General features: G+C 40.7%; 1 protein-coding gene across 1 annotated transcript in view; it reads left to right on the top strand.

Annotated features, from left to right (window-relative positions):
* The first annotated feature begins 555 nt into the window (after positions 1-555).
* Positions 556-18,696, top strand: part of LOC124594399 — a 61,174-nt gene continuing 43,033 nt past the window's right edge. Inside the window, exons 1-3 of the mRNA XM_047132768.1 lie at positions 556-1,901; positions 5,665-5,682; positions 14,326-15,625. Coding sequence (XP_046988724.1) covers positions 556-1,901; positions 5,665-5,682; positions 14,326-15,625 — 2,664 coding nt within the window. The remainder of the gene's footprint in view (positions 1,902-5,664; positions 5,683-14,325; positions 15,626-18,696) is intronic.

Genomic DNA, 18,696 nt, shown 5'->3' with positions numbered 1-18,696 from the left:
ATTCAGTTGCTGTCAGACGGTCCATAAGTAAAAATTATCAATATACCGTAATATTACACGCAACTGAGGAAGAAAAAAATGGTTCAAATGGCTCTGAGCACTATGGGACTTAACTCCTGAGGTCATCGGACCCCTAGAACATAGAACTACTTAAACCTAGCTAACCTAAGGACATCACACACATCCGTGCCCGAGGCAGGATTCGAACCTGCAACCGTAGCGGTGGCGCGGTTCCAGACTGTAGCGTCTAGAACCGCTCGGCCACTCCGGCCGGCAACTGAGGAAGACAGGACTACATAAGTTTAAGATAACTAGTCACAAAATTTGTTGCTCACTCAATTATTTATTTAGCGACGTGTATCGAGATGATATTTCATCAGGCTATATTGGCATTACAAAAAGATTTAAAGTGTTAACAGATATTACAGTTTCTTTACACGATTCTTGTGATCAACTGTGTTCTTGTGGCGTGGTATTCTTCTCGTGATTGCCAGTGACAGATTGCAAGATATTCGGCGATGCTCGACCATCGGTTTGTGACGCAGCTGTGGCACTATGGCGTGCCTTCCAGAGCGGCCGCTCCGCTCTCTCCCGGAGGCGCAGAGGGCGTGGGCGCAGCTCGGCTGGCAGCCGCTCCGCGCGCCGAGGGATAAAATTGGAAGCAGCCCGTCGGATGTGGCGCTCCGCCGCTATCGATTGCCGGCGGCCGCTGGCGCCCGCGCTCGCCGCTGGCCGCGCTCACGGAGTCTTCTTTTGCAGGACGAGGTCACCGCCGACGCGGCCACTGACGCGCCGATGACGTCTCCCGTGGCCGCCGAAGCCCCGCCGGCAGGAGAAACCGCAGCCGCCCCCGCTGCCGACGCCCTCGCCGCGGACGCCTCCTCCGCGGACGCGGTCGGCGAGTCCACTTCGAAAGAGGAATGCGACGGCCACGACAGCGCCGACTCCGGCGAGGTCGGCGAGCCGGGCGCGACGACGGCGGAGGAGGCGGAAGAGGACGCCAACCTGCCCGAGTGTAAGATAAAGCGCAACTACTCGTGCAGCCACTGCACCTACTTCACGCAGAACCCGCGCTCGTACCTGTACCACCTCAAGGACGAGCACAAGGAGAAGATCAGGGTGTACGAGTGCCCCAACTGCCTGTACGCGTCCAAGCACAGCCAGAAGCTGCAGCGGCACGTGCACATGGTGCACGTCATGGGCAGGGGCAAGCGGAAGAGCTCGGCGCGCTCGCCCAAGACGCCCTCGGCCAAGGCGAAGAAGGCGCCGCCGGACAGGGACAAGGGCGCGAAGGCGCCGCCGCCCCTGCTGCCCTGCTCGGACGTAGTCGTGAAGCAGGAACCTGCCGGTTCCGAGGAGGAGGCGCTAGGGGACGGCTCCGCTCCGAAGGAGGGCGCCGAAGACGAGAAGTGTGAAAAGGCCGACGAAATAACCAAAGACGGCAGTAAGGAGACGTACACGTGCTCGCAGTGCCCGTTCTCCGACCAGAACAAGGCGCTAGTGGCGCGGCACGAACAGGCGGTGCACCTCCGTAAGAAGTTCTTCCGCTGCAGCAAGTGCAATTACGTGACGCACATGCGCGCCAGGTTCACGAAGCACGTCAAGTACCATTCGATGCCGATGATCAAGTGCGACATGTGCGACTTTCGTACGCCGTACAAGTGGAACTTGGACCGGCACTACAAGAACCACACGGGCGACGGCGCGTTCCGCTGCTCGCTGTGCAACTTCACGGCGGACATCAAGCAGAGCCTGACGGTGCACGAGATGAACCACCACGTGCCGCCGGCGAGTGCGGGGGCGCCCGTGCCGCGCCGCCGCAACAAGGTGGGCGCCAGCGACTCGGCGCCCGCCCCCGCCGAGCCGCTTCCACCGCCGCCGCCGCCACCGCCGCTCCAGGTGCCGCCCCCGCACCTACAGGCGTCGCCGGCCACGCCCACGCGCCTGCCGCCCCCGCCGCCCTTGCAGCATATTCCGACTCTCGTGTCCGACTTCCGCTCCCAGCTGCACTCGTCTCAAGCTTCTTTCGAGGTAACAGAGCACCTACACGTCCACAGGGGGAAACACTTGCCCCTTCACTGTAGAGAGCCTGTATAGAGAGATACGGCGCCCATTTTTCTGCCAAACTGCGGACGGGACTTTTGAATGGCCAGTAGTGGAGTACACATTCACCGAATCAAAAGCACAAGAAAATATGGCGAAATCATTGGTTAAATACCTTTCTTTACAGCTATAATATACTCATAGTAGCCTGCTACGTACAGCACAGGAAAATTTGATACAGTGGTTGTAAAAATTATTCGTAACTTGCATTTACCTCCTTTAAAGATCGTTTACTAGACATATTGCAATGAAAGTAACGTAAATAAAAAAAAATACAGGGTGTTACAAAAAGGTGCGGCCAAACTTTCAGGGAACATTCCTCACACACAAAGAAAGAAAATATGTTATGTGGACATGTGTCCGGAAACGCTTACTTTCCATGTTAGAGCTCATTTTATTACTTCTCTTCAAATCACATTAATCATGGAATGGAAACACACAGCAACTCCTCCGTTAGCGAGGATACATGCATCCACCCTCCGTCGCATGGAATCCCTGATGCGCTGATGCAGCCCTGGAGAATGGCGTATTGTATCACAGCCGTCCACAATACGAGCACGAAGAGTCTCTACATTTGGTACCGGGGCTGCGTAGACAAGAGCTTTCTAATGCCCCCACAAATGAAAGTCAAGAAGGTTGAGGTCAGGAGAGCATGGAGGCCATGGAATTGGTCCGCCTCTACTAATCCATCGGTCACCGAATCTGTTGTTGAGAAGGTTACGAACACTCCGACTGAAATGTGCAGGAGCTCCATCGCGCATGAACCACATGTTGTGTCGTAGTTGTAAAGGCACCTGTTCTAGCAGCACAGGTAGAGTATCCCGTATGAAATCATGATAACATGCCCCATTGAGGGTAGGTGGACGAAACTAAAATGAGCTCTAACATGGAAATTAAGCGTTTCCGGACACATGTCCACATAACATCTTTTCTTTATTTGTGTGTGAGGAATGTTTCCTGAAAGTTTGGCCGTACCTTTTTGTAACACCCTGTATAGTGTATAGCATTTGTTTTGTATCGGAAGTGCATAACGCTAAAGATTTAACGTACCTGTATTACGCCAGATGAATGAAAGTCATAAGCAGTTGTTTACTTGTGACATGCAAAAAGTGTTTGCATGTCACAAGCAAGCAACTGCTTACTACTTTCATATATACATATGAATACCTCTCGTAGATAACAAACGAAAAAGATTACAAAAATCAGGTAATGTTAAATGTAGGCTACTGTAATAACGACCAAATATAACTAGAAAACTGCCGTATCCCTTCTACCCCACAGTAAGTAGGCCTATTAAAACCTGTCTTCGAGAGTACCTACAATTATTTACTACGAATAATGTTTCAGCAACCACGACAACTGCGGAAAACGTGCTTACAACTTGCCTGCGTCAACAGTCAGGCAATAATACTGAAACCAAAATAATGCCTAGTGTTGTGATTCGGAACGAAATTAAGTTTGACGCTATATAGTCTAATGAGCATGGCACAACAATTACAGGAACTTTCCGTTTCCAGCAAGGACTGTCAGATATTGACTTCAGAAAAGCTTGTGATGCTACCAGTATGCACGAACTGTTAAAGAAATAAGAGCTTAAAAAACGATGTACAACTAAATCGAACATACATGCACAACGCGCAACAAAATCTCAATAATTCAAATACCTTTTAATCGTTTCCAAAAGTCCTCTGAACTTCAATTCAACTCAAAAGCACGGCGAACATAGGAAGCGCGAGAGACGTTTGGCAAGAAAATGGTGCCAAAGCTGATCAACCAATCACGGGCAACTTCACCTATGGCCACTCTTTCTGTATACAGGCTCTCTACTTCAATGAAACTTGTATACTGACTTTTCATTCGTTACAGAATTCTCACATATTTCTAAAAGGGGCGTTTCGAATGTAAGTTTCGTCATTGTTTTTCACACGGAAGCTTCATTGCAAAAAACAAACACACCGTAGTATTGTGAACTATAGATCCTGCACTACGAGGATGGTTTGATAAGTCACCGCGCGGAATTAGCCGAGTGGACTGTGCGGCTGATCCCGGCGGAGGTTCGAGTGATCCCTCGGGCATGGGTGTTTGTGTTTGGCCTTAGGATAATTTAGGTTAAGTAGTGTGTAAGCTTAGGGACTGATGACCTTAGCAGTTAAGTCCCATAAGATTTCACACGCATTCACCTATTTGGTAAGTCTGGTAAATTTCCATGAAAGAATGGAATATTGTTGTTGCATCTTCGTGGTTAGTAAACTTGATTATTCCAAGGATCGTACAAAGAATTTCAATGTACAGCGCACACTTCATTGTTGACAGAAAACCGAGTTTCCTGCTGTTATCAAACATTTTCATTTGAATGGTTGGACTCTCGCCCAGATCAGAACAGACCCGGATGAAATTCACGCGGTCAAGCTGCAGGAGGGGACCATTCCAACGCACTGGCCTGCGGATTCTGGGTTCTGTTTCCAGCACAAAATAAATATTATTGCAGTTAATCTTGCTAACACCAGTCCAAAGTTCCCACAAGGATACCCCTTCCTCCTGATACAGATCTTAACCACAGCTGTACTTTACCATATCTCAGCAGTTCGAAGTAGTTCTGTCAAGGCTTGATGTGCCCACATTCACTTTTATAATTGCCAGTACCGGTACACTCTAAAGAACATGGTCTTGCTGTACTTTATCTGTGGTCTCAATTGCTTCAATGGAAAAGAGAAAATATATTTGTGCATTAGAAGAGAGGGAAAAAGTGTGAAACTTCAAAGTCAAAATGATCTCCACTCCAGGAATCAGGACCTTCTTGAACTCCATGTGGTGTACTATTGTGCAACGTGCATTCATATAATTATCAATTCAGCTGCACAACTGACATGGCTGCACAGTAATGCGTGAAACTAGGGAGACGAGGACTGCCTCGGTTCAGTCCTAGCCTGATAACTAGATCTCAGATTTTCAACATCCACAATGAGGCAGAAAAACAATAAAAATGTGCAGTATCAAGATTCAATTCTGTGTTTCTATTTTCTTCTAAAACAGCACAAGACAATCAATTTCTCCTAACTTTCTTGACTCAGGCTCATGCGGTTATCTGATAAAACATTTTTGTACACATGAAATGATGTTTCCACAAGTGACAAGGGCATACATCAGGGAAGGAATTTCGGACAAATCAGGAGTCATAGTTAAATTTCACAAATGTATGACGTGTCCTCATTCAGTAGATCCTGAGCGGTATGGAATTCAGCTGCTTTTCTTTGTCAGTGACAGTAAAAAGTGTTGTTTTGTTGACCAACTTTATAGTACAAATGTCGGAAGGAAATGATTTAATGACATGTCATTGCCGTACTTTACACACATTTCTACGAAGCAAGAACATCCAGCTCACAATTTCTTTAATTTTTCACATCCAAAATATAATTGGTGTACAGTCTGTAAATATCATATTGTGCCAACTTCGGAGGTGACTGCGGTTGGAAGGTAAGGCGAGTCTGACGTCTCATTCAGTACTGACAGAATACTTCCGCCGCATACCTTATGTACAGCAATTCCATAGCTCACGTACAGTAACCTGTGCCACTCACCGTAGATTGCAAGGATTGGCAGCAGTGAGAGAAGGCATGAAGTAACAATGGGCGAACTCGGGTTTACAGCAAACCGAGTTAACAGAGTTGCAAGTTTGTGTAAGCTGAGTTCAAACCAAGCTAAACTGGGTTGGGATGAAAAAACTGAGATAACATTCAATGCCATTCTCTCTTTCATGTCTGCATGGCTTACCATTGAGTTTAGGTAACCAACCCGAGTTTTGCAGTTACCTAATTAGTGATTATATGTATAGTCACAAGATGAATTGCGGAAAACTATACAGAAACTGAAGTCCAAGAAATCAGCTGGTGATGATGAAATATCAAATCATGTAATAAAGCTGGTATGTGAGGAGATAATAACACCACTGCTGAACATAGCAAACTGTTCTTTCAGAGATGCTATTTTTCCAGAAAAACTGAAGGTAACGAAGGTAGTTCCAGTGTGCAAGAAAGGGAGTAAGGATGATCCCAACAACTACAGACCAGTTTCACTGATATCAGGTTTCTCAGAAATCCTAGAAATGCTTATGTATACCAGATTAGTTAACTATTTGGACAAACATAACATTCTCATACCCTCACAACGTGGTTTCAGAAAGGGTAAATCTACAGAATCAGCAATTGCCAGTCTAACAGAATACATTTTACAGTCCTTAGATGAGAAAAAGGTTGTCTCTGCAATGTTTCTGGATCTTTCAAAGGCATTTGACACCATTGACCATGAATGCTGATACAAAAATTAAGCAACTATGGCATTCGGGGTCAACCAGGTGAATGGATAAAATCTTACTTGTGCAACCGCAAGCAGTATGTATCATCAGGAAACTCGTACCAATTGGAAACCAAATCCATCAAATATGGAGTGCCGCAGGGTTTGGTAATGGGGCCATTGTTATTTAATGTATTTGTTAATGATATAGGTGTTGAGGAGGAAGAAAAGAAAATATTGTATGCTGATGACATGACAATACTAAATAGTGACCAAAATATGGAACAGCTTGAGAGAAGAGCACACATATCTGCAAATGTCACAGCTCAATGGCTGTTGGAAAATGAACTGGTTATAAATCTAAAAAAGACTATGTATGCAGTGTTAAAAACAAGGAAAAGGCTGTAGACATGGATTTAGAGGTTGATGGAACAAGGCTGGAAGAAGTAGAATCTGCTAGATTCTTAGGTATTCTTGTGGATAATTAACTGAAATGGAAAAAACATATTAATAATGTCTGTAAGAAACTGGGCTCTTTCATGTTCTTAATGATGCAGGTATCACAGTATTCAGACAAGAACCTTCTGTGTACAGTGTATCAGGGACTTTTCAAACCATACTTACAGTATGGAGTGACTGTGTGGGGAAACTCAAAGAAACAAGAGACAAAACGAGTGTTCACATTACAAAAAAAAAAAGCAATTAGGACCATTTTAAGAAGAAAGACCTCTGAAACGTGCAGAAACTTTTTCAAGAATTTAGGTATCTCAACTTTTTCATCGTTGTATATATACAAAACAATAATGTACATCACAAAAGGTAGTGAGGACTGGATTACAAATGCTACTGTACACACCCATAATACAAGAAGGAAGAATGAAGTACGGAGCATACCCCACTGACTGGCAATGCTAGAAAAAGGACCCCAGTACTCTGGTATCAGACTACTAAGAAGTCAGCCCAAAAACCTGCAAGATAGTGTACTTCATAATGACTTTCCAAAGAAACTTAAAGACTATCTCGTGGAAAAAGAGTTTTACAGGGTTGCAGAATACTTATGCCATTAAATTTGTATATATTGTTACTCATTATCAGTGATGTAAAAATGTAAGCTAAAGGTGTAGAAAAATAAGTGATAAAGAATGTTAATACTTTGACATGTCCTATATTACACGTGCATTTACTGTACGCAATATAATCTTACAGGATCAAATAAAATTCAATTCAATTCAGTTCAACTACATAGGGCACAATTTCTGGTCTTTCGCCTTCAAATTTTGAAGATAGACTTGTGACAAACTTGAAACATGCAGTATGGATTTCGACGGCTATTGGCGATCGTAACATAGCTAAATTCCTTTTCAGGAGCATGACTGTGAACTGTACTACAGACTACAATTTTGAGTCTTTGGACATGAAATTTTGAAGATGATGATACTCCCGCAATTTGCTTTAGTGGTAAGGTAGTAAAATGTCTCATCACAAGATTAATGGATGCCACTTTACAGACTGAAATTTGAAAATATTCTCATGAGTCACTTTGAATTTGCTGTAAGATTGGATGGAAATTGGGCATTTTTAAAGTAGCCAGATACCTTGTCATGTGCATGAACGGTTGCTATGCTATAGGTCACAATTCAAAAATACACTAATGAGACACCCGGAATTTGCTGTAAGGGTTTTTATGTTGATCAGACGATCCTGAGGTAGCCAAATACAACTGCTTGGGAATGATTCATTAAAGTTACTGCTTTGTCATCATGTTTCTCAGTCACTTTGTGTTCAAAATTTTAGTTGCCGAGTTGCCATGACGCTAATGTTCTGTAACAAAATAAATCGTAATAAGCTACCGCACTTTTAAAGATCACACTGAATGATGTTGTGTTCTGTAGTCATAGACTGAACTTGGTTCAAGACATGTTCAGTCAGCGTGAAACTCCATTGTCGCATGAAACCATCATTGATAGTGGTGGCCGCTGTACAGTGTGCAAACAAAACACAAGTTAGTAATAGTCTAGCTTGGGTTGACTTGAAATCCCCTCAACCTGAGGTAATTGGTTTGGTAACTCAAATTGACCTATCTCTAGCATGCAGTATGTTGACTTCAACCAACATCTGAGCCAAACTAGGGCGCTTGAGCTCAGTAACAAAATTCATGAAATTACTCAATTTACCAATTTTCAGATTGAGACCACTGTAAAGAAAATATTTTGATATGATGAAATTTTCCAAATATACTTTACACCAGTGAGCATTTGAGAGTAAAATTACTTAGTGTTAACATTGTAGGACTTTAATTAAAACCAAACAACACTTAAAACCTTTTAGCAGTGCATAAAATAATTTGCATAAACTCACAGAACATCCAACTGAACCTTAACTTGGCACATCCAGTGGCATTTAAATCACTTTAAAGACTGTTCTAAGGAAAGATATATATGACAACTGCAATAAGAAATTTGAAGGTTAAACTTTTACAAAACACTCTGAGCAGTCTCCTGCTACGTGGTAGAACCTTTGACACACCACAAGAACACAGCCAAGTGGCCCAAATTAACTGGTTCTAAAGCATATACAAAACTTTTATTACAAACTCAACAAATTAACGTGTGCAATATAGCATGGCAACAAATAGCTGAATCTCACACTCTGGGGATTGGATTTAAGGATTAGATACTCCCCCTTTCTTCAATACCACTCTCTTTTACAGTATAAGAAAGGACAAGTAAAAAATTCCTGTTACCAGATGATAGAACAGAGAACTGCAATAAATTTACACAGTTTTGCTGCATTTGCAAGAAGCTTTATTTTTGGTTGCATGCAAAACCCACACAACTGTACTTAATAAAACAATCCTATTAATAGCTTAGGGGTCCAAGGCTGGGCCAAATCTGTGAGGAGCGCCCACAAAGAACGCTGGTGAAGCTTTAAAAGTCACATCAAAACTTTATGCTGTCCACATAGCAAAATTTGCTGAATGTAAGGTCATATGTTCTTATTCACTTTTCTCATCAAAGGACCAATGTAATAAACAGCAAACATGTAATTAAAAGGAAACCTTGCCATGGGAGGCTGAACCTTGTCAAACAAATCAAGTGATTTAAATAGTAAGATGATATTTAGCGGATATTGGATTCTCTCTTAGGGCCACCCAGTAGAGGAGTATTACCCAGGTTAGCACCCATTCACATCACTTGACTGTCATAACCTATCATAATTGCACTTAGAACAGTGCTGCTGTGCTGCTAAATGAAAACAACTACTTCAGAAGCTTCTCACTGGATATTAATCGAGAGATGTAAACATGCAGCTTACGGTCCTATGGCAGTCTGTGGAGTAAAACGTGGGTACAGACATTGGTTTGCTGCATCACCAGTCCTTAGGCTGCAGTGGAAAAGACCCCTTTTCCTGCTATATCACCCGCTACAGTGAAAGCGGCCTGCACGTCCGTAGTCGGAAGCACAGTTGCCAACTTGACACTCCCCGGTGCTCAGCAAGACCCCAAGTTTTCCTGTTAGGCACCACTTGCCTTGTTGGCGAACAGTCTGTGAGAGAACTAGTTCACCAGAGACCTCTTGTAAGCTACCCGTGGATGCTCTCTAGCCAAAGATAAATTCGCACGAAAGCCTGGCCTGATTGGTCGATTCACAATATGACTTAAGAAGATTAAAGTCCTTTTGACAATGATGGCATTAGAGATGGAACATTAGTTCAACTGATTAAATATGCCTTACCCTGAAATCAAGGTTATCACCTTAAATAATCTGGTTAGAACAAGTAAAACCTAAATCAAGTGCACAGGTGGTGTCGTGAATCTTGCTGCTCCCAAATATGACTACACTTCCTTGCTCACTGTTTTCCAATCTTGGATACTTAAACAAGAATTTGTATGTATTTCTTCCTTTGCTGTAGATTCTTCAAACAATCATTGGAAGAAGACATAGGTCACACCTATCTACAAGAAGGTTAGCAGAAGTGATCCACAAAACTATCATTCAATATAATTGATGTCAGTTGCTATAGAACGTAGTCTGAGCTGAAACATAGTGAGGTATCTTCAATAGAAAGACCTTCTTCATGCAAATCAGCATAGATTCCAACAGTTGTGCCCCAGGGAAGTGTGTTGGGATCCTATTTTTATGACATGGCAGACAATCTTAGGATTAACCTCAGACATTTTTGCACACAATGCAGTTATCTGTAATGAAGTAGTATCTGAAAGAGGCTTCACCAGTATCCAGACAGGTCTTAATAAGATTTCCAAGTGGTCCTAAGATTGGCAATTTATTTTAAATGTTCATAAATGTAAAATTGTGAACGTCACAAAACATGGAAATGTCATATCCTAAAACTTCAGTATCAGTGAGGCATAGTTGGGATCATTCAGTTCATACAAATATCTGGCTGTGACAATTTGTTGGGACATGGAGTGGAGTGATCACGTAGGCATAATCATAGGTATAGCTGTTGGCTATTAGTTCATTGACAAGAACTGGGAATATGCAATCTGTCTACAAAGGATATTGCTTAATCCTTGTAAGTACATTGTTCCATTTCTTTTCAGTAATGTATAGTGATTAATATTACCAGCAGTTCTCAGGATGTGATCTGTTGTCACTTCAGAATGTAGCTGTTCTACAGACCAGCAGAAAATAAATTAAAATAATATAATATAAATAAATTAAATAATAAAAACGATCTTTTTTATTATTTAAATGACATTGCTGCACAGTTTGTCCTTTCAATATGCCTGGCCCATACACTTAGTTAATCGAAAATACTTTAGTTACAGTTTTTGGTCACAATTTTTTAAAAGTCTAGAGATTTAATTTTTTTCTTCAGCCCTTTGTAGTAGCGTGTAGATGTCATAGTAACATGTAGATGTCACAGAGAAGCAGACAACTGAAGTACTGTGGTTACTCTTTTGTGGCACAGTTGTCTGCCTGTTTATGATTTATAATAGTTTATAATACAGGTTTGCTGGCCAGTACTTACCTCTAGTTTACTACTGCCAATAAACATATAAGACATGTACGAGTCAGAAGCACATCATCACTTTTACTGTTATTGCACAGGTTAAAAGAAATTCTTCACTAAACATATTTAATTATCTAGACTTTTAACACATTGTGACAAAAACTGGGAATAAAATAGTTTGAATGTTCTCAGATCACTGATAACTTTTGGTGACAATGCTACAATTAGTTCACTAAGTTAATAATATCCTGGGCTTTTGCAGAGTTGCAGCTTAATTAACACTTATGATCTTAATGGATGGTACTTGTCTGTAAATTGACACTGTGTGCTAGCTCTCTGATAGTAAGTCTGTGCTGCCCAGTACATTAGCACCATCTGGTAACATCTGGGAAGATTGGGGCGCCAAGGTCCACCTCCCTTCAAAACTCATTGTTGCCTTATCTTCAGATATTTTTAGATTCCTTTGAGCTTTGTTACAAAATTTATTTGCTGCATATTCTTGATAATTGTCGTATACAGACTAAACGAAATTTGTTTCACCTTGTAAAGCTATTATGGACACACAAAAAGTGGGTCTAATAAAAACTATGATGCCTTTACATCAGTTAATGCAACATAAAATTCAATTTTAATGAGAAAATGAGAATAAAAATAAATTAATAACCAATATTAAGTGTAGTTTTTAAGTGAACTGCTGAAAAAATGTTGTGATTTTTCAATCAGGTCAAAATAGCCTGACACAGTTATTAATTTGGACAGAATTTATTGGCCATTTTCCACATTGTTTGGATGAATACTGGGATTTATAGGGGCATCACCTTAGTTTTGGTTTTGTTTTGCTTTAGGTTGCAAAAAACAACTGGGGTCATACACGCCCAAGTCAAAACTATAGAACACGAAGACAGAGAGGAGTTAAAAAACGACTATACATCAATCCCAATTGACATAATAGAAGACAGCTAAAAACAGGCACATGGAAAAAGGGCTAAAAAAGACACCATACAGAAATGGAGATCCAAATCTAAAAATTAAATGACCTTCTCCATATTGCTTGGGTGGATAAAAAGTAAAACGTGGTCGACAGCCTGTGCCTTATTTGCTACAATGGCCAATAACTTATACAACAAACCCAAGTGGGAACGTAAATGGTTAAAAAAGAGGGCATTCCATCAAGAAGTGGTGGACAGTTAAAACTTGGGCGCAATGCGAACAAAGTGGTGGGGTAGCGCCACTTATCAAATGACAATGGCCAAATAGGCAGGGCCCAATACGCAGCCTAGTTAAAATGACCTCGTACCGGCAGGAGGGCCGAGAGGAGGTCGTCCAAGCCGCTGGGAGAGGCTTAATAAGCCAGAGCTTATTACCATGAAGGGAGGACCATTGGTGATGCCAAAGGGACACAACCTCCTGACAGATGGCAACACAGAGATCATCAGAGGGAATATAGGAACTAGCGGGCTGAGGGACTGCAGCCTTGGCAGCAGCGTCAGCAGCCTTGTTTCCTGGCAGACCGACATGACCAGGAACCCACAAAAACATCACACTGTCTCCACCAAGAGTGAGCAAGTGACAGTTTTCCTGGGCCCACTGCACTAAGGGATGGACAGTGTACAGCATACATAGACTTTGAAGGGTGCTGAGAGAATCTGAGCAGAGGACACAATTGAAAAGACTGTGTCACCGGATGTACTGAAGGTGATAGAGTGAGGCTGGAGTAGTGTTCTTAGGAAGTGAATGAGGGCATTGCTCTGACAGGTCCTGGGAGAAACTGAAAGGGGATGATGTGCATTAAAGTCACTGAGCAGCAAAAATGGGGGAGTTAGCTGCCCAATAAGCTGAAGGAAGTCTGCCCTGCTGACATCGAATGACGGAGGGACATAAATGGTACAGAGGGAAAAAGTCAGATGGGGAAGGAAAAGGTGAACTGCAACAGCTTGAAGAAGGGTAGCATCACCTTAGTGGTTGTATTAATATTAGTTGCAATGAAAAATTATAAAAATAACCAGAAAAAGCCAGAATCAAAATTTTACTATCTCACAATGTACATACATATATCATTGATTTAAAATACTGGAGACACAACAGTATAAATAATGTGACAGAGTTACATGCAATGTGACAAAAAATTAATCTTAATTTACAAAAATCATTACAAATTTGTTTCATTATTCTACAAAGAAATCTTCATCATAATTTAAAAATTCCTTGAGTGTGACAAAATTTTTGCACTAGGATGGTGAATAATTTTGTCCCCAGTAAACCTAGTTCCCTAATGTGAAAATTTTCATTTTTAATATATTATTAATTTTCATTGCTGTGTATTGAGGATGTGGGAGTAGAGTTTCTATTCTATGAGATGGCAAAATGAAATTTCTTTGCTTCTTGTGTCATATATGTGTTGGAAATGGTTTTCGGAGCAACTGTGAGTGTCATTTACATTTATTTGGCTTTTTTGTGTTGTATGCTGTTAATTACTATCAGTGGTAATCACCTTTTGCCATATCCTCGTATGATGCAGTGATACCATCCTATCTCATTTTCTTTATGCACTTTGTAGACTAAGACATTTTTTTAAATTTACGTACTTTACAAGTATTTGTTGTTGTGAAAATATTCTCTGCCATTAATCAAAATAACATTTTATTAGTCAATCCAATTGTTAGTTAAATTCACTAGTTTATAATTTTATGAGTAGACAGTTGTGTATATGTATAGTTTTAATTTTATAATATAAAACTATTAAATTATTTTTACCATTATGTTCCTTCTACAGGTTTCACCATTCAACCCAGTCCTTGGTACGAGTACTCCAGAACTGCATTCATCTTTTGATCACAGCATCAGTGACAAATGCATAGGCACCAGTAAAGTTCCCTCAAGTGGAATAATAAAAAGATCACCAAAAATTAAAGTTACCGCAAAGAAAAGTAAAGTCATATCAACCCAAGAACACAGTGAACGCCATGATTTTCAGGCTGATTTTATACACCCAGATGATATAATTCATCATAAAAATGGCAATGTGTACATAAAAACATTGAAATGTAAGAGCTGTAATTTCAAAGCTGCCTGGGGCAGTGAAATGGCTCGCCATGAAAGCAAAGTCCATGGAGTTCTCACAAAATTGACACCACCCAAAAAGTTTCCTCGACCAATACCTAACTTGATACCCATACAGCCAAGGGCATCAGTGCCAAGTGCATCAAAGCAAGTACCCATTCTGAAAATACCAACCATCCGTGCTAGAGACTTTAGCACAAGCTTTAAACCTGGAGTGTCACCTTTATCAGAAAATTCACTGAGTGAAAAGGATTTAAATGAAATATGTGCAAAATCATGTGCAAATAGCTCTCTTAGAGATTTTGCATCTGTAATAGGTGATGAAAATGCATTCACAGTTTCAGGAGAAGAAAAAAGTAAGTCATGGATGGATGAATCACACAATACTATGTGGAGTGAACCACACAGTATAGAATTAAGAAATAATAACTGTTTTTCGGAGTCACTTAATGACCTGAAATTTGAATCGTCACCTGTGGGTACAATGAAAAAGAAAAGTTCTTCATTTTTGGATCAAATTAAAGAGAAATTATTAATTGGGCCAGGTGATTCCTCTAGTTTAGTGTGCACATTCTGCAACTACGAATGCAAATGTCTTTCAGAATTTGTTAGGCATGAGAAACAACACAACTTAGGAAGTAACAGAACATTGTGTGTGGGTGGCAATTCATCCACTACACTGAGTGGTACAGAGCTCTCGTCAACTAGATGCCAGCATTGCAGACAGCGCTGCAAGACAAGTGCTGACTTGGTCATTCATCTGCAATCATGTACAGAAGCAAACAGATACACAAAAGGGTCCAGTGATATAAATCTTGAAATACCTGATGATGTGTGTGAAACGAATGGAGAACTTACGCTGAATGAACCGTACATTGACAAACAAGAAACAGCACATCCCATGGTAAACAAAGTATTTGTATGGAATGAATTTGGTCAAGATATGGAGAGTGACCAGAATAGTCAGCTCCCATCAGATGAAATGCAGGAACAAGAAAATATGTCAGTTGTTAATGAAACTGAGAGCTGTCTACAACTTAATGGAGGCTGCAAACCATCTGACAATGAAGTAGGCCTCGTTGGGTTTGAGACCGCTCCTGGTTATGGGGCTGTAAGTAACACAAGTGATGATGGGACTCCAGCAAGCAACAGTGACTCAGCTGCGACTCCTGGTACATATACTGTTGTTAAAAGGGTATGTTGTTTATATGCTTTGTACTATTATTATGAATCTTGTGGGTGTATGGTTTTAATTTGCCAAGATTTTCTGCATTCCAATAAAAATGTTTCTTTAAAGAATATGAAAATTCACACACACACACACACACACACACAGAGAGAGAGAGAGAGAGAGAGAGAGAGAGAGAGAGAGAGAGAGAGAGAGAGAGAGAGAGAGAGACCTTGAAGTTTATTGCATTGTAATATTCATTTTGTGAATTTTACAGTCCTTAAACCTCCCTTATGCTATTAGTTATAATTTTACTGAACTGTTGAGAACTCCTCAAAATGTATAAACATTATATTATTTATGAAATTATTTCGTTAATCAAATGAGAATGGCTTGAGTAATGGTTTGAAAATAGACAAATACATTAAAAGCTGGTCACTATTAACTCAAATGTGAGCACAACTAAGGCAGAAAACTATGAAGAAATAGTATATATCAAGTTATTAATGGTACAGGGTGTCCATAATAAAGTCTCAGTTTCAAAACACTATAGAAAGAGAATCACTGATCAGAATGACATGAAATTTGAACAGCATATTATTGACACAGGGAGAAATGTCATGGAACAAAAAAATATTAATGAAAATTTTACCAATAAATGGCACTTTAAGAGTCTTAAAGTAAATGCAGTCAGCTACAAGTGACAGCTGAATCACAATAGGATGGCTGTGATTTGAGTTGTGCATTACACCATCCGTACTGTTCAGTGTGCATGACTGCATAAGTTTGGCAGGCAACAGGTGTAGCACTGTTGGTTTTTAATTGTACTGGGGCCAGTAACCGAATACAAAGCAAAATGACATAATTTTCTAATTGCTGTGAGACTGGCACAAGGAATCTTCAGTATGCTATCCACCCGTCTGTGTCACAAGTTGAAATCAAGTAACAGCCTGTTCCACAAGAGATCCGAGTGTCTCGGGGGTCATGTTCAGAGTATGATGTGCAAATCATACCTTCGACTCGGCTACATTTGTAATTGGAGCATTGAAGACAACATCTTTCAGATAGTCACACAGCCAGAAGTCATACAGGTTAAGATCAGTAGCAAAATGATGGCTGATAATTCTAGCCTTTCCAAAAGGCCTCTGTAGCATTGGCTGTGCCATGTGTAGAGGTGTGCCATCTTGCATAAAAAAGATCCCACCCACACATCAACACTGTGGAAGGGATGGAATGACATTGGTGTGCAATGTGTGATGTCACCCACACGAGTGCTAAAAGGAATCCATTAATTTGCAATTCCACAATAAATAAGTCAGATTTAAGGGCTGTAAATTCAACAAAATTCCTAAAAATTACAATTACAAACAACTTAAATTGGAAAGGATGCACAGAAAGTGTTGTGGGGAAGGCCTACACTGCAAATGTCTGTCCTCTTTCGGAGTACTGCTGCGTGTTGTGGGATCCTTACCAGGTAGCATTAATGGGGTACAGAGAGAAAGTCCAAAGAAGGGCAGCGTGTTTCGTATTATTGAGAAATAGGGGAGAGAGTGTCACTGACATGATACAAGATTTGGGTTGGAGATCATTAAAATAAAGGTGTTTTTTGTTTCGGTTGAATCTTTTCACGAAATTTCAATGACCAACTTTCTCCTTTGAATGTGAAAATATGTTGTTGATGCCAACCTACATGCAGAGAAATGATCATCATAGTGAAATAAGGGAAATCTGAGCTTGCACGGAAAGCTATAGGTGTTCTTTTTTTCTGCGTACTGTTGGAGATTGAAAGAATAGGGAATTATTGTGAAGTTTGTTCAATGAACCCTTTGCCAAGCACTTAAGTATCCATGTATGTCTTGAAAAATACTCAGTCACCTTTCCAGAATGAAGTGGTACCAGTTGACGTGCATGCATGTTTTCCGTTGCCCACATTCTGCAATTCTGTGTTTTGACTTGTCCTGTGAGATGGAAATGGGCTTTGTGTCTCCAGAGAATGTTCCATGGCCATTCATTCTTCACTCCCATGTAAGTAAGAAATTCCAGAGTGAACATTTGTTTTGCTGTCAGTTCAGCAGGGAGAAACTCCTGAACATGAGTAATTTTGTATGGATAGCAATGCAGGATGTTACGTAGGATTTTACACACCGTACTTGCTGACATGTCCAATGTTCAGGCCTTTCTCCATGCATGCATGCCACTGATCAGTCCTATCTGGAATACTGTAGTCAGACCTTCAACAGACATCAGATCAACTGCTTTTCTCCCTCTGCCAGATTGCACTCAAAAACAACTTGTCTTTTTGAATTTTGTAATAATTTTTTTCTCCAAACCGATAGCAGACATCAAACCAATGCCTTATTTCATACCCTTGACTGTCCGTAACTTTTGTAGGGCTACTGGCACACAGTCACCATTCTTTTAAAAGAACTTTACCAGCAGTCTGCAATCCTTATAGAACAGTTTAGTTGGGCATCACGGACACAAACTGAGGAACAGTTGTGTGCCGTGCATGTGTTTGTGCTCATATCCTAACGCTTACAGCAGAATCTATTGGTCAAATTTATTTTAATTTTTTCCCCCATGACATTTCCCCCCAGCATCAATAATATCCTGTTCAACTTTGACATCATTCTGAACAGTGGTTCTCTTTCTACAGTGTTTTGAAATGAAACTTTGGTTTTGGACACCCTGTACTTCAGAACTACGTTTATTTTCATAGCCATGAGATCCTTTTTACAAGAGAAATAAGGAGATTAGTTTAAGGGCAACATAATTTTGTTATAAACACCCTTGTGGTTTTTAATCTAATGAAAAATCTCTCAAAGCTTTTATAGTTGATTATGTGCTGGTACTAAAAATGTTTAGCTTCTAATTGACAATGATTTATATCTTCATTATATATTTATTCATATATTTGTTTCATACCTATATTTGTAGGTGTGTGCATTTTATTTTGAGAAAAACATTTACATTAAATTTTGAAATAATGAAGTTGTTACTTAGGGTGGTATAAAAATACGGTACCTTGATTAGATGTTCATCTGTAAGTTCGCTTGACAGGCACGGCCAATTTCCTTCCCCATAATTCATTAACCTGA

Source organism: Schistocerca americana, chromosome 2 (assembly GCF_021461395.2).
Source record: "Schistocerca americana isolate TAMUIC-IGC-003095 chromosome 2, iqSchAmer2.1, whole genome shotgun sequence".
Taxonomy (NCBI): domain Eukaryota; kingdom Metazoa; phylum Arthropoda; class Insecta; order Orthoptera; family Acrididae; genus Schistocerca; species Schistocerca americana.
The sequence above is the reverse complement of the archived record's forward strand: the minus strand, read 5'-3'. Positions and strand labels throughout refer to the sequence as shown.